This window comes from Lipophrys pholis, assembly GCF_963383615.2.
Source record: "Lipophrys pholis genome assembly, chromosome: 11".
In the NCBI taxonomy this organism is placed as follows: Eukaryota; Metazoa; Chordata; class Actinopteri; order Blenniiformes; family Blenniidae; genus Lipophrys; species Lipophrys pholis.
This window is the reverse complement of record NC_137631.1, coordinates 26,168,798-26,186,092: the sequence shown is the minus strand read 5'-3', so window position 1 is coordinate 26,186,092 and position 17,295 is coordinate 26,168,798. Positions and strand designations below refer to the sequence as shown.

General features: G+C 42.4%; 1 protein-coding gene across 2 annotated transcripts in view; it reads right to left on the bottom strand.

The window, feature by feature from the left end:
- The window catches only part of tspan9a (tetraspanin 9a), a 182,603-nt gene that overhangs the window by 65,273 nt on the left and 100,035 nt on the right, over window positions 1-17,295 (bottom strand). Inside the window, exon 3 of one of the 2 annotated variants that reach the window (XM_080476015.1) lies at window positions 5,810-5,889. In XM_080476015.1, the coding sequence (XP_080332141.1) occupies window positions 5,810-5,872 (63 nt within the window). In that variant the 5' untranslated portion in view covers window positions 5,873-5,889. Of the gene's footprint in view, window positions 1-5,809; window positions 7,047-17,295 lie in introns of those variants that run through there. The other variant, XM_080476014.1, reaches the window with a different exon arrangement.

Genomic DNA, 17,295 nt, shown 5'->3' with positions numbered 1-17,295 from the left:
TTATTTAATAACCGTCTTAGTAAGTTATTAACTTGTTGCGGTTTTCAGGGTCTCGTGTGCATCGTAATCATCCTTTCATAAAAACCGACCCGGCAACAGCTCATCAAGTCTGAAACCCCTCCCATTCAAACGGTGATGAGTGATGGGCTGGGGATCCTAATTTCCCTGAGAAAGCACCACCTACCTTCTGCATTCAAGCTTAAAATGCACCTCCAATTCTCACAGTCTATTACCTCGACCCCCTAGAGTGAAACACAGCAGCTCCATATCCCAGCTGATCTGCAACATGAGCTAATGAGCTCAGCGCCGCCGCACAGCACGGCCGGGAAATCGAAGCAGCCAGAGAGAAACGTGTAAATTAGAGCGAGCCCCCAAGACGATCCACCGGACAAAGGCAGGCATATGGAGATATTTACCGAGCAGGTCAGCCAAATGGAATCAAGGCCTGTTAATCTATAGGGGATGCTAATTACCAGACTTTGTGATTAAAGTGCATGCAAATATAGTGATATTCGTTATGTAAATGCTACAGAGAAATTACAAAGGAAACTCTCTGGGCTAGACAGTCTGGTTGTGAAACCTATTAATGAAATTCAAGCCAATTACACCATATAAATGTCTGACATGCATTATTACTGAGGATATTTAACTCATGATTGGTGGGATTGACCAGTGCATACCTTAATCCTGATAAATCCACTGGCGACTTCTCTTTGGAGTGTTGGATTTGAGAAGACAGAATGGTCAAGACTGATGCAGTGTTCTGCCATTTCAAACTCGCAGTCCATTCAAGAGCAAGGCTCACACAGCGAATTGATGGAATTAAATGTATGTGACAGCACAGCATATAGCATACAGCTTGTTTCATCATCTCACAGGGAACACTGGAATACCATCCATTTCCCTGCCTGTTTCAGCTGGCAGTGAGTGATGGAGTTCAGCTGTGAAGAAGAAAGGGGAAAAGTTTGCGACAGTACATGCTCTCTTGGGCCATAAAAGATGACTGGACTTTTCATGTGCCGATACAGGGAATGAAAAACAGGCAAATTGCTTCAGTACCTTGGACGGAAACCCCAGGGGGCTCCAGTCTGAGGTGGAAGCAAAAGGACAGCTTGTGAGAAGATTTTTTTTATGGAGTTTCTGCAACCAAAGGTGGGCATTCACACGCACTAACACGGTTCCTTATAAAGTCTGTCAATAGGTTTACTCTTCACAACAGCGGAGCATGGGTACATTTGAAAACTTAAATGTCAAATTCAGTGATGAAATCGATGAGCAAACTAATCTCCCATTGCCTCGGACCAAATGGTTTATAAATCCCGCAGCAATCCCCTAAGTAAGCACAGGAATTCATGAATGCTAAACACATTGGGTTTTCTCTCCTCTAACAAAGCAGCAGCTTTGATATTACCACCCCTCTTGTGCTTGTAGGACATGACTGCTGAGCTGACACTTTCCTTTTAAATATGAATATCAAATGAGACTTTAGCTTTTAATAAGGCATGATAATGTCACGGATAGTCAGGACATATTTAACAACCGCGTGACCTCTCTAACAAATAAGGGAGCATCGACACGACGCTGCTCGTTGTGATGCAGTAACCCTCGCATGCTTTTGTTCAGCATCACTGGACAAGATGAGTAAATGCAGCGAAGGGCAATAAATTGAATCTTGAAATGGAGATGTTATGAGCTGAGGCTACACATTGCATTGCGAGAGGTTGAAATCCTTGCTCCCAGCAAGAACACCAACACCGATGTGATCTCAAGGTTGACACCAACAGGACCTAACATCAATCACTTTATCAGGCTGGTCAAGCAGACACTGGAAGCATGTGTGAGAGAGACAGAGCACAACAGAACCCCATTCCTACTAAATTGCACTCTTTGTCACGCCACAAAGGCCATTTTCTTAGATGATGCCAGCTTCAGCTAAGGGTAGTCGGAAGGAGTCATGCTCTCGAGCCTTAACCGCACAACCCAATACTACTATAATCTGGCCAAAACTCCCTCTACAGCTCAGACTCCTCTAATCCCTCATAAGAAAGAAGAGCCAGATGGTCATGAACAACTGCTGGGGGGCCTGAGGATGAGCGCATGTATGAGGATGCCTGGAGTGCCTGCGACTGTTTACCTTGTGCTTCAAGTTACACTGTAAGCTCCATGCAGCGGATGGTGTGTGGGTGGCGAGCGTGCTCCCGAGAATGGCTGCTATGAGTGTGTCCACGGAGCAAGTGTGTGCTCACACATGTGTGCACAGTCAGAAGGAAGAGACCCCTGCTGTACCTGGTGTTGGGTTACTGACGGGCACCCCCCTCCCTACAATCCTGAGATGAGGATGAGATGTCAGGACTTAAGAGGCAAACCTCACTACCAGCTGCGGTAACCTTGTGATTCCTGGAGTGTCAGAGGTAGAGCAGCACAGTCCCAGGGGTGTCAGGATACCGCATGCCTCAAGCCCTCCTCCCTCAATCCCACAGTGCTCAAGCACCCCATCCCGACTCGTCACTGACGGGTGAACCCTTTATCCGTAGCCCCAGGCTGTCACATGCAGATAGACTGGCCCAGCAGCCACATGCTGCATCCTAACTCCCCCCATCTAACATTACCCCTCTTTCTCCTCATGGGACTCTGATTAAACTGTCATTAAAAATGATACGATATTGGTAGGAAAACAAGAGTGCTAATCTGTGGGACTACAAGAGTATACACATTGTGGATACTCATTAAGTGAGAAAAAAAAATTCTATTATTTCACAGCAGGGGATGAGCTACACTGGGGAAGGTCCTTAGCCATTTAAATTCCCCTAAGGACCCTGACAAATACCTTCACATACACACACATTATGAGAACAACTCTCAAAGGGAAAGACCTTCTACTTGCTCGTAGTGTGTTTATGTTACATTTCAATTAGGTTCCACGTAAATCAGCAAAATCCAAAGCCTCTTTTCCAACACCTGATTAGTGTAGTGCAGTAGCTGGTTAACAGTGGCAGGTTTTTGACACTGAAAAGGGTTAAGCACAAACTGAGTCTTAAAGGGACCTGACAAGCAAATGCCTCATTCAAATCCCCCGTGAGTGGCTCTAAGGAAGCTCGTGGATAATAATAACCTTTTGACCTCTGCTAAAGGCTGACTTACACCAGCGCTCTGAGGAGGCTTGTGATCTATTGCATGAGGCGATCAGGCCTGAACTGATACACAGGCAGCTGATGAAGAGCTTGTGCGGATGGAAAGTCTAATATAGCTCTGGACTGTAATATTCAGGCGAGGTAATGGAAAATGGACTTTCACTCATGTTGCATTTTACCGCTTGAGCGACCTCAAACACACCTTTACATGATCCGTTACATTTATGCACACAGTAACACAACAATGGTGTCACCTACGATGCAAAGGTGCTTTCACACCATTTGGGAGCAATTTTGAGCTTAGTGTCTTGTTCATGGGGGATCGAACCACCAACATTGGGATTGAATGGGTTTACTCACTGTGCCATAGGCGGGTAGTGGTCAGTACTCTTGCCTCATGGTGTGAATATCCCTGGTTAGAGTCTTTGTTAAGTTTGCATATTCTCCGTGTGTGCGTCTGTTTACACAGTCCAAAAACATGCATTTTTTTCTCCCTAAACTGCCCGTGGGTGTCAAAAGTGTGTTTGTGATGATCTGTCTCTTTGTCTTTGCCCTGCGATGGACTGATGGCATGTCCAGAGTGTGTCGCTGGTTAGCTGGGAATGGCTCCAGCCTGACGAGACCCTAATTTGGATAAAGCGGGTATGAGAACATGGATGGATAGATGGTCTGTAGCATTCACTTCTCAGCCAAATACAGTGATTAAAATTACAAATGACTTGCTGCAGGGGCTTAACTTGTGTCTGTAGTGGTGGTTTTATTGGCTGAACACAATCTAAATAGGAACTTACTTCAACATTACATGCTTAATCAGGAAAGCAATTTCAGTGTGTATGTGTGTGTGTGTGTGTGTGTGTGTGTGTGTGTGTGTGTGTGTGTGTGTGTGTGTGTGCGTGCCCTTCTGCTAAAAGACAAGTGGGTTAGACTTAAAGTGGAGAACACATTCAGCTCCATCTAATCAGTCCTGAATAGCCTGTAGATTGTACCCAAGGAGTACGCTTAATCTAGACTTTTGTTTGGTCATTAACATTATGTGTGGAGAGAAGTGACAGCAATTTTCACAGCATTTCTTTCCAGTTTTGACAATTTCAATATTTTAATACATAATTTGTGCTTTGAATCAAAAACCTCATTCAGTTAGAGTAGGCTATGAAAAAACCCCACTCCTTTATGGGTATGTAATGGAGCTTTCAGTACAGTGAAACATGCATTTTGCAAAAATGAATAAGCACTGATTGATCTGTTGTGAGGGTGGCAGAAATTTATGAAATTACCCACATTTTATATCGTCAAATCAAACTGCAGGAATGTGAAGCTCAGAGCACCTACACACAGAGTGGAGAAAAAGGCTGTTCAAATCAAAGTATGCCAATATCTCCAATCGCCAATACGTCATCAGTGAAGGTTTTCTAACCCACTTACTCCTTGAAGCAAATGTGTGCATCATTTGAGGTGCAATGAGGAGCCCTTGAGCCATTTGCATGTCTTTGCCAATCAAACTTACTTCAGCCTTTGTGGATGGGGTAATAAAATAAGAATGACATGGGCAAATTGCCCTCAAGCACCAGCAAAGGGCCACAGCTCAGTCATAAGACTGTCCATGAGCAGTGTTCCTTTAATATGAGAGATGGGCAATGGGATGAGGCTGGTTTGTGTGGTGGGTGTATAAGTATGTGTGTGTGTGTGTATGCGTGTGTTTTTTTCTTAATGGTGTTCACAGCTGGGCTCCCACTAATGCCCACTCTGGTGTCCCAGTTAGCAGAGCTCTTCACCCAGTAATATGGTGGGATGGGGCTTGTAGATCCCAGTGTTGGGATGTTTTTACGCTTCATGCTTCACTGCATCCACACAAAAAGACTTGGCCCATAACCCATAAGCCCTTTAATCCATCCTGTAAACATCCAGGGGATGCCCACTTTTACAATAAATGCCCCTGCACGGGGCACGCTGCAGAGACAGGCAGTGGTCAGGCTTCGCTGAATAAATCAAAGGTGACAGAAAAAGCATCGCTATACAAAGTCCTAATCAATTTACATTGACTATATGCCTTATTACTACTTCTTACAATAGGTGTTCTTATTTCATCTACAATGCTGCACCATTCGAAAGCACAGACATTTAAATCATTTCTGACCACCTCAGCTCAAATCCTCTGGCTGCACAGTCTGCAGCTCATCAGTGTAGCTGTCATCTGGAAGACTGCACTGGCACTTTGCTTGCATACCAAAAGCAGTATTGTATCTTCACAGTAAATCATATAACCATCTGAATGAGTGACCCTAATGAAACAACCCCCCCGCACCAACCTTCTGCCAAATACAAAAGGAGACCTGGTGCAATGCCACTGACTCTGTCATGACATCCAGGAATAGCAACATGCAGAGAGAGGAGCAGGCATAAACACCCTGATGTAATTAGAAACGCATGAATGCCCTGACAGCCATCATTTTGTAATACAGCAAAACTTCCTGATACATATATAAAAAAAAAAAAGACAAAAAAAAAAGAAAGAAAAATAAAACTCAAACAGTGAACCATCATGTTTATAACCACAGATATGGACAATGACTAATACTGACTCACTCAAGCCAGATTTCCGCTGTCAGCATAGTCTTGTAAGCAGCACACCATTAAGATCACACGGTATGGAGATAATCAGAAAACAGGATGCCACTTACCCAGAAGATGAGATTGAAGATGAACATCATATACTTCAAGCAGCAGAGGCAGCCTCTTGCCATGTTGCACTTCTTGAATTCTAAAAGGAACACAAATGATAGATCCAGGTAAAAGACCACGTATTTACTGCCTTTGGGTGAGCTGTACTTGTTGTTGGTCTTGTCTCCTGCGCCGGCGTCAGCTGCCGTTCCAGTCTGTCCCTGCTGTGCGTTTTTGCGCGGCCCCGTGGAGCCGTAGAAAGCGCCAGCAGTGAAGCCGCGGCCGCCAAACGGGCGGCCAGACGTGGAGGCTTGAGCAAAATCGGAGTCACGGCTATCTACAGAAGGGCTACGGTGAATGGCTGACTCCTCACTGCTGGACTTCTCCATGCTCTAGGGCTGCAGCTGCTGATGAAGGGCTCTTTGACGCACAGTCTACCATAGTCTCAGAGATGACAGGACAGAACAACTTCCCCTCCGAATCTCCACTGCTCCACACACTGAAGCAATGAAGGATAAAACCCACACCGCCCGGCAACTACATCCACCTCCAAACACACACGCAGCTGGATGGGGGAAAGTCTCCTCGACAGAAGCGAGTTGAAGTGAACTGCTCAGGCACCTCTGGCAGCTTTAAGTGTCCCCGGCTCGCTCCTGTGATAATCCTGAAGTGGCTGTGCTGAAGGGTCCTGTGAGGAGCATTACCACCCCTGCCTTTAGGCAGGACTCTTGTAGAGAAGAAGAAGTTGCATCCACTCCCGTAACATCACTCGCCTCCAGCGAGGCTTATTGCTGAGCCGGCTGCTCCGCCGGGAGTGAGACCCCCAGTGACTTTCAGCTGCTCCACTTCCACGTTGCCTTGCTGACCTGGTAACTTTTCCTCACTCCTCCAGTCTCTCCTCTCTCTTCAATTCCTTCTCAGTCCTTTTTTTCTCCTGTGTGATGCGCTCTCGCTTCTCTTGCATTTATCTCCCACTGCCTCCTTCTGAGTGTGCCTTTCTCGCTCCGAGTCTTCCTGTGTGCGCTTGTCCTCTCTAGTGAACCATTCTGTGCTCAGCAGCTCAGTCCTCCGCACTGCCTGCGCTCTGCTCTCCCAACAGCAGCGCACTGGCTGATGTGCTATTATCGGCAGACGCAACTAACGGGCATTCCCTATCTCCCAACAAGAGCTCTGCCCTCCTCCCCATAACTCTCTCACTCGCTCTCTCTCTCTCACGCTCTCTCTCTCTCTCTCTCCCACTTCCAACCCCTCCCCACTGCCGAGAAGCCAATGCAACAGCTGCAAGTCTGATTCAAGCTCCTCCTCTCCGCTCCCCGTATCTTTATTAAGGCCATCACTGTTTGCTTTGACTATACATGCTCAGCAATTTCATCTCCCATCAGGGGAATTGTGGGGGCAGAGATGGGACCAACACATTTAAATAATCAAGTGCAAAGGGAATTTGGAAGAGTGTGAAGAGAAGAGAAGAATGTTGAGAAGAAGTGTTGGACGCTGTGAGGTGGGACCCACTATTCTTTTGCCTCTGCAAAGCCTCGACTGTCAGCCTGCTGATGACACTGACACCCACAATTTCACACATGCCGGAATAGCTCTTGGCAGTGCTTTAATCTGCAACGTCATTGATTAATGTCACCATAAATAAACGATGGTTAACCCTGACAGCAGGTGATTTATCACAGCTTTCTGAAAACTAACTTAAAGCAGCACGCAACTCGATTCCTCTATTTGATGTGTGCAGTTGCAACAGTCTGAGCGACCATTTGGTCATGCTCGTGTTCTCCACCGCTCTGCCCACATCCATGTAAGGGGGCCCCAATTAACTGGCAGCATCCAGGCATTGGAATTATGGCACCATGTGAAGCATGGAAAGAGGATATTGCCTTTAAGATGCTGAACACTCTTCAATGCAAACCCCGGGTCAAACGCTGTACGGCCCCGCTGATTCACACGCTAAACTGACACAATATTACAAAGCATTTAATTAAACATTTTGCCTACGTGCCCAAAGTGCACATTGTTATTGCCGAACATGGGATCACACAGTTGCATGATCTTCAATGAACACTGTGGTTACCAAATGTGAGTTCCAATAAAACAACATAATCACCAAAAAGCTATTTGTGTGTTCTTTTTTATTAGCTTTCCAGAGCTTAATTTGATTCACTCTCAGTTGACCTAAAAGCTTAAATAACAGCGTTATGTCTATAACCGAGTTGAGGAATCCTTTTTTTTTTTTTTTTTAACTCAAAGATGTCTTCTGTGAACCAAGTACTATGCTGCACACTGCTCAGCCGCGGCAAAGCTCTTCTCTGAGCTGAGTGCTCAGCCTACAGGCAGATGGAGGGAGAGTTTTAGCTCAGTGGTCTAAAAGGTAAATCCACGAATCCCTAATCAACAAAGACAATGTAATCCAACCCTATTGTGCTTCACCATTGGAGAGTTCAAAATTGCCTTGAAGCGAGGAAGTACATGCACAGTGGTTCTACCACACACTGTTAACACACAATCACACTTTAGCGGCGGCGGTGTGGCTTCAGAGAATGATTCCATGCATGAAGGTGAAAATGTTTTTTATGAACTAATTACCCTCTTTCTAATTTAAAGAAACAGTTCAAGATGTTTAGAAACATTATTAATGGATTTCACCTATGAGAGATAGAGAAACTAATTCTCCTCTCAAGCCTGCAGCTAACTTATTATAGATATCGGGAGCCGTGAACCTGCTCCTGACGGACAGTTCCATTAACACAATGGTTCATATGTACACAGCACAGCATAGGCTTGGATGCTCAGCAAATCACTCGTGAATTAAAAACATTTTCATTATTGAATGCATTCAGGTGCCATTTACAACAACGTATTAAGTGAAAACTTGTTTCAAAACAGTTTCACACGAAAACGTCAGAAACGCCGAAAACTATGTAGTTTTCATGTTGAGCCACTAGCGGGTGCCGTTGGGAACAATATGTTATACACATGGTGAGACTACAATGGTGAGTACACAGATATTCGTATGGACAGATGATGAAGTTGGATTGTTATTACCATGACTGTGGACTATAAAACGAAGTTCCAGGAGAATATGAACTGGGAGTCACGCCACCTTTTTTTTTGTGCAAACGTACAATCCTCAATCTCGCTATTGAGTATTGCAGATGAGAAAATATTCCTATTGGAGCAAGAATCTTAAAAGCCAGTTCCCTAAAAATGTCACACCAACTGCTTCTCATTAAAAAGTTCTTTGGTTTTTCTTTTTGGGGGGGGGGTGTAACCTTATATGTACATACAATCTTTTATGTCCCGTTTCTTTTTTATTGGAGCGGCGAACATTAAATTGCCTTCTGCCTGAATTGAAATCAATCAAGCAATCTGTCCTTGCTTTACAGTCAGTAGTGTTGCTAAAAGAAATCCATATAGCTCATCATTTAAAGCATTTAGAAAGAGCTTGTTTTTCGTCTTGACAATGCATTGTTTTGATGGTTGTGTTCTTAACTGTCTCTAACAACACCTTTATTGATCTAAAAACAGTGTGATACCTGGAAATGGGAGCAACACTACATACAGTTTAAGACAAAGCTCGTCGAACTAAAAAGGTTTCAAGCTGCTTTTTAAAGATGCAAGGTGGCTGTACTAAAACACTAAAAGGTGGCAAAGTGACAAGGTTTCCCACCATCCTCTTTGAGCGCATGTGAAAAATTAGCCGCTAACTCAAATCCGATGTGTTCAACGTCAGTGCTGTTCTCTCTGAGAGTTACACACATTAATCAGGGCCCAGTGGGGCTCTCGGTGCGCGCGTTACTGATTCCTCAAGTAGCCTGAAGGACACAACCAAGCCTGCACAGATCCATCTATCCATCGACTCGAACAACAGGGCTCTGCAGCATTAGTTTGGGGGGGGGGGGGGGGGGGGGGGGGGGGGGGGGGGGGTGAAGCGAGAAAGAAAGAGACAAAGCAGGACTCGGGAGAGCCGGACGTCGGCGGAATGACACAGAGGAGTTGACTCTTGGAGAGAAGATGAAAAATATGTGGAGCAGCAACCGAGCAGACCCGAGCAAAGAGCCTGGGCTTAGATGGGAAGTGTGTGTGTGTGTGTGTGTGTGTGTGTGTGTGTGTGTGTGTGTGTGTGTGTGTGTGTGTGTGTGTGTGTGTGTGTGTGTGTGTGTGTATGGGGGGGGTGAGTGGGATGAGATTGCATTCAAACGTTCTCTCTCTCTCTCTCTCTCTCTCTCTCTCTCTCTCTCTCTCTCTCTCTGAGCACTGAGCAAATCTGGCAGCCCGTTAGACATATGTATGTTGAAAAGACAGGCCTGGAGAGATTAGACCTTCGACAGAACCAGCCGGGACTCTCCTGGAGCTCTTCAGACACCGCTTCACAAAAGATAATGGGAAGCAAGTACTTAACCCCGCACCTGCGTCCAAACACCATGAACAAATAATGACACATTAGTGGGATCGTCAGTCAATCGTCATTACAGAAGAGGTTAAGATTAGATTAGATGGAGATTCTTATGATATGCAGCACAAGTATTCAGAAGCAGCACGGAGCGTGTGGCCTTCATAATAAAGACATCCCGGGCTGCAAGATGTGGGCGGTAGATTTATTAAACAGACACTTAGTAAATGTAAAAAGTCGGTTCTTGTCTTATGAAATATTTAACGACTTTTGAATTAAAATATCTCCATTGTAACATAGATTAAACTACAGGCAATTGACTCGGTTCCTAAAAATGAAGGAATGGATCTGCTGAAGTGATTCAGTGAGCATGATTGTGACTTTACATTGGCTGTCCTTCAGTCAGAATGTTGCTCATGGGTTTCTGTAAAAAAAAAAACATATCTTGTTTGTCTTGCAAACTGTAATTGGCGAACATTCCTTTAATTTAGTATTGTATTTATTTGTTGGTAAATCAGCATCACATTTGGCAAAAATCTGCTGTGGCCAGCGGACTAAATTTCACCTCCAATAGATTAACCTTAAATAAATAATGCTCCATTTCTTAGGTCCCGTTAACTGTTGTAAAAAGCCAGGATGGAGCCACGCTTTCTGAATGTCTACTGTAAATTTGAACTCCACTTAGATGTTGCAGCGGAAATTGATTTTCCAATCCACTGTCCAATTCGGTCATTTTCCACACGCAAATTGTGGGCATTGGCTTCCAGTCCTCAGCTGCTGGGACACACACCTGCTGTGGGGGTCTTCTGGTGTCGCAGGGCTCACATTTAAAGGTTTAGCTTGTGTGTTCACGGACGTCTTCATGCAATTTCGGTTGTAAAGAGTGCTTAAATCCAGTCAACTTCAAGCAATTTCCATATTCCTCCCCTGACCTGTGGCACCATCACTACATTTTTGGATCTGTATGTTTTTATTACTTTTGAAATGAATGCGTTTGCAAGCTCGCGATGAGCCGGCCCATGTGGCTCCAACAAGTACATCGCATTGAAACTCTATTAAATCACCTTTCTCCCTCTCTTGAGTTTATCTTCGGCCGCTCATCTTGGTTATGCCTGCATACATTCTTAAATGCGTCACATTCCAGACATGCGATTAACTAATCAGCCATTTGCATTAATGAGCAGGTGTACTTTAAGTTGTGGTGAGTGAATAGTCCAAATCCCCTGAAAACAGATACGTTTTTAAAAAAAAAAATTTAATTAAGAAATGGAAAACAACTCCATGCGTAGGAGGTAAGGAAAAGGAAAATAGGTTTAACCCCCCCAACCCACTAACACACATCCTTGACAAACATTTGTGTTAATCGAGTCTCATGGAGTTTCAGTTTTCGACTATTTGTTTGAAATATGACAGCTTGGCATGTGAATGAGGGACACTGACAAATAAAACCCATTCATCTTCTATTTTGTAGTGCTTCATATCATGAGCAGAAATTCATTTTTGATAGGGTGTGTTCTCGGTGCAATTTATCTTTGAACCCTTTGGGAAAATGATAAAATGATAGAGCGTGCGAGAGCTCAGTTTGTTGACAGAATGCTTTTTTTTTTTGTTTTTTTGGAGGTCATAACATAATATATTGGCATGTTAGGTCAACCGAGTGTGTGTCTCTTTCTGTAAGTGGATTTTCGTGACTTGGGTGTTGTTTTATGAAACACAAAGCAACACCCAAGTCACGAAAATCCACTGTTTCATAGTGTTTCATATACAAATACTTTTTCTTCATACTATGTAAAATGGATGTTTTGTGGTTCTGGCTTTGAGTAATTAAACTGTGTCTGAAATGTGCATGACTGATAATCCTGTTTATCAATTCATAACTGGAAAAGGGTGAAATGATGAACTGTGAAAGTAATTTTTCCTTGAAAATGTTAGTGGAAAAGATTGCAGTTGCCTTCAATACTGCTCATTTAACCGTGCATGAATGAGTGAGATAAGCAAGTTCGTTTTAGTTCTTAAAAAAAAAAAAAAAAAAAAATATATATATATATATATATATATATATATATATATATATATATATATATATATATATATATATATATATATATATATATAAAGAAGTTGGTTCACAAATAGGGATAACTAAATAATCCTGACAGATGATTCTCAGAGATATTTACTTCTCCACTGATGGGATCTCATTCAAATCTTTGCTGTTTGAACTCATAAGTTTGTTTATTGGAAGAAAGACTCAATCAAGCTTTGCTTTTTGGTTTGATAAGTTGTTTTCATTCGATCACCTCTCAAACTTTCCAAATGGCCTTTTGGGAGAAAAAAAAACCACACAAAATATTTAGACCCACTATTTTTAGCCAATTTACTGATCACAATAGTGTCTTTCATAGGGGGGGGAAAAAATCAGCATTTTTTTTTAATGTCTTTGATATCCTGCCACTGAGCTTCTCTGATTTCCTAAATTGAATTGAGTAATGACAATCAGAGCCACAGTCACAGGGTCACCTCACTCACGACAGCACCCTAAAAATAAAACAATCACTTCATTTGCATGGAAAACGGAACAAAATAGCACCATTTAAAATGAGATTTGAATTTTTTTTTTAATTTAAATGACATGTTTATATAGGCGAAAACCTATGAATTAAAATGAGATCATTTAAGCATAACAAAAGTGTAAATAAAAGACAACCAGTAGCTAAAAAAAAGTGCATACTTTTGATAAGTCAATCTTACACCATATCAGACCTGTACACGCAGACTAAATGACACGTAACAGCACATGATCCTGGTGTGAGTGCATGATCAAGGCCCGGGCATAAGGAGAGGATTAAAACTACAAAGGGCTTCCTCCCACACAATATGTGACTGCCAGTGGCCCTTAGATCTTCTCGAGGCCGAGGCTGTTGCTGTGGATGCAAACAGACACCAACACGGCATGTCCTGTGTGGATGTGCAACTGAAACAGCGACCGCTCCAACTACACAAACAAGAGTAGTTTCCTCCCCGTTCTTCATCCCTATACTTGGTTAATATTTTTAAGTCTGAGCCCTTTTTTTCTGTTTTTTAAAAAGTCTCATGTTTGGACATTGTATCAGGTCTTCACTGAGTTTGTTCCAAATCTTCACTCCACTGACTGAAGTGCTCATCCTCCTCATTGTCGCTCAAAAACTCTTGGTTCTGAGTATGAACTGTGACATAAAGATGAGCTAACGAGCTATTATTAATTGCAATGTCAGTCTTGTCTTCCAAAATCAAATTAAAGTCACATGTCAATCTGGTTTGATATTTATAGCTCCTTCGTGCCCTTTTATGAATATTACCCTTAGAGAAGAGGCCGGCCAGACATGTGGTGTCATTCCTCAGTCGTTCTTGGGTGATTTGCAACCAAAATGTCAATAAAGGTGTCTGGAAAATGTGTTAATTAGAAATTTATGACAGCAGGCTCCATTGGAGATACAGCCGTGATAGTATGTCGGATTTTCGTGTGTCAGGGTCAAATTAAACACAAAGCATCAAGTTGGGCTTATTGACCATGGAGCCAAACACTGAATACTCAAACTTTATTCTATAACACACACACACACACACACACACACACACACACACACACACACACACACACACACACACACACACACACACACACACACACACACACACACACACACACACACACACACACACGTGGGAACATGTGTCACAACAGACGTTATCTACAGTAAGTGTAACAATTAATCCAAACAATTATAACTAATTAATGTGATTAAATCTCATTCGAAACATCATGATTTTTGGTATCATCGTACTGGGAAACTTTTTAAAATTAATCAAAAAAGGCAGTGGGGAAAAAAAAAAATCTCCCTAGACAGATATGATTTTATTTCCACATCTTAAAAAGTGACAGATATCCATCACTCAAGATGTGTAGTGTCATGCATACTAAATATGCGCCGTACACCCTCTACCGCTACAATGATCACTCGGGAAATGTTTCAGGGCATTACTGAAGTCCGTGTTTTGAGGCCTTGTCAACATAATGAAAAATGAACCACGGACCTGCACTTTTTGTCAATCCCGGGTTATTTTCTTTGCTTCGAAAATCACTTAAAACGTTTGAAATTGCGTCACATTTTCTGACTAAGTCGTCTAGAAAAAGAACCTGAAGTGGCTGTTGGAGTGAAATGGGATTGAGACATAAAACTAAGCATGCACAAGGCCCGGGTAGCTCATTCTGCATCCAAGCCCCAATATAAACTTAATTCCTGCTCGCACATCCATCAGACTTCAGGGAGATAAGGTAGGACTGGAGGGACAGGCGGGATTTTACAAGTAAACTGAGTATACTCAGATTACAGGATACTACATTAGCATTTAGATCAGAATGTGTCTCTCGCCATTGAAATGCAATGTAGCATCACGGTGCAGTAAAGTCCTGTTCAATACAGGCCGCAGCAGAGAGGTCAAACGCCTGTGATGTGTGCAGCAGTACGATATATGAATCCCAGAACAGCCTCGCAAACACATCAAGAGTGACACAATGTTCTGATAAGTTTGATCAAAGAAGTGAAATAACTATATCCACTCGATGCTTTATGTAATATTTAAGGGAGTGATAACCGCAAGAAAAAAAAAAAGATGAAATGTCAGCAATATCTAAGACAGTTCACCGAGAATGTGTGGAGCAAACGGCCTGGATATTGATTTACTGGGAGTGAGTTAATTAAAGTTGACTGGGGGTCTTTAAAAAATATGATGAATCTTTCTTCTTCAGTGCTCGACTTGAAATGGCTTATTTCAGATTTCTTTCGGTTTGCTGAATGGAAGCAGCTGCCCTGAAACTGTTCACATAAAACCGCAGATACATAACCATACATATCAACCAAGAACAGCAGTGTCAAGTAAATATAATAAAGAACAAGTATTTATGAACTGGAGTACTAAATGAGAACAAGATCTTTCTAATTTAGTACGAGTATTTAGTGACTTTATTGGTCAGCTAATATTGATGTGTTCAGTAATAATTTACTGAACGTTTTTTTATTTTTTCATATAAACCTAACTACTCACAAATAGTATTGATTGTTTCCGGGTTGGTAGATTGTTTCTTTATTACAACAAAAACCTTTCAGCCATAAAACTTTTCTATAATTGAAAAGCCTGTTTATTTTTCATATAAATGTGGCTACGTGCAAAATGGTGTCTGCCTTTGGAAAACACCTTGTTTGGTGCATTAGGGGGTTACATAGAAAACATATTGGCAAATCGAGGATAGTCCAATTATCAATACAATAGTTCTCATTATTTACACCGAGTACTGGGGTTAAGATTAGGACGGCTGATTCCATCCTGTCTTCACACCTCAGTTTTGGGAGGGCTCTCTAAAAACGTCTCTGTGAGTCGAGCATTATCATCTTGGAGTGGGGGTGTCACACATAAGGCCCGTGGACCAAAACCGGCCAGCAATAGGCTCCGATCTGGACCGCCAAACCATGACACCATGTTACCTGTCTATCTTACGAGTGCACGCTGTTTCAAATGTGGCAGCATTAAGCAAACTGCATTAAAATGGAAATAATCATGTTTTCTAATGGTGTAAGACTCTTACAAGATCAGAACTGAAAACAATCTCAAAAAATCTATCGAACACAATTTCCCTCACTTTTTGTGCAAAGTTTGGTTTAGTATGCATACCAGTGGAAAATGACCACAATGCCAATTGATTTATGACACTGATGTCAAAAAGTAATCTTACTGATTGATGATGAGACAAATCCCTGAAAAACAGAAAAGCAGGAGTCATAAATGTTGGCATTCACCTCATTTGCCTCCTGTCAACAAAAATAATGCATCCCATGAGTTATGGAGTCTGCGGTGCCAGGTGGTGTAAGTTCAAACTGATCCACATTTTATTAGTCGGTTCATATTTTGTTTGAAAAAAAAAAATGTACGTGGTGACGATGTGGATAAAAACGGAATGCAACGATATGCAATTTTCCTAAACCTCGATTTTATTCACAACAGAATGTAAACAAAACAGAGTAGACAGTTGAAATTTTGAACATGATGGTAGGTATACATTTCCAAAAAAAGTTTTTTTTTCCATTAATGAAGTTAATTGGTAGCAAGTCTGAAGACAACTAGGTATAAATAAAGCATTAAAACGGTGAAAAAAAAGTTTTGACTTTGAGTTACTTTACAGTCCAAAACCTTTCGAGTAAATGTTACCCGTCGTCTGGAGCACCTGGTCCAAACTCAGACATAGACATAACATGCAAACAGCACGGAATTATGGAGAATCCAAGGAAAACTTCAAAGACTTTGTAGATTTAGCTACCAACCGTTTGAAAATTGCAGAAATCTGTGCACAAATGGCGAGGCCTTCAAGAGGCATTAACAACAGACATTATTCTGTACTGGAAACCACTGCATGGACTCAGGAACACTTCCAGGAATCATTGTCTATGAATGAAGTACACCCTGCAAATCCAGAAACTGAAGTTAAAGCTGTATGATGCAAAGAACAAGCCATGTAAGACCAAAAAAACCCCCCCAAAAAAACCCTCCTGTCTTCTTTGGATGGAAGCTCAGTTAATCAGACTGTGGCAAAAAAATGTAAAAGGCTCCTCAGAAATCACAGGCGCTGTGTCATGCAGACTTAAAGAGAGAGGGCCCATCATTCTTGTAATCAGCCTGCCTTTCTGACGGTTTGATGGAGCTGCATTAGTGCTTCTGGAAAGCCACCACTGATGCTGGAAAGTGTATCGAGGTTTTAGTGTAGCATATGCTCCCTTCCAGACAGCGCCTCTTTCGGGGAAGGCCTTGCATATTTAACCAGGACGATGCGAGATACCACAAGAAGCGTGGCTCAATCGTAGAAGAGTCGGGGTACTGAAATGGCCTGTCTGCAGTCCAGACGTTTCACTAATAGAAAACACTTTTTGCATCATAAATCAATAACTCGGGCAACAAATATCCAGGACTGTCCCGCAGCTATAAAAAGACAAGACGATACGGAACATGATTTATCTCCCAAGACTGGAGGAATTGGTTTCCTCACCTCTTAAGACTCTTACAGACTGTCGTTACAATGAGAGA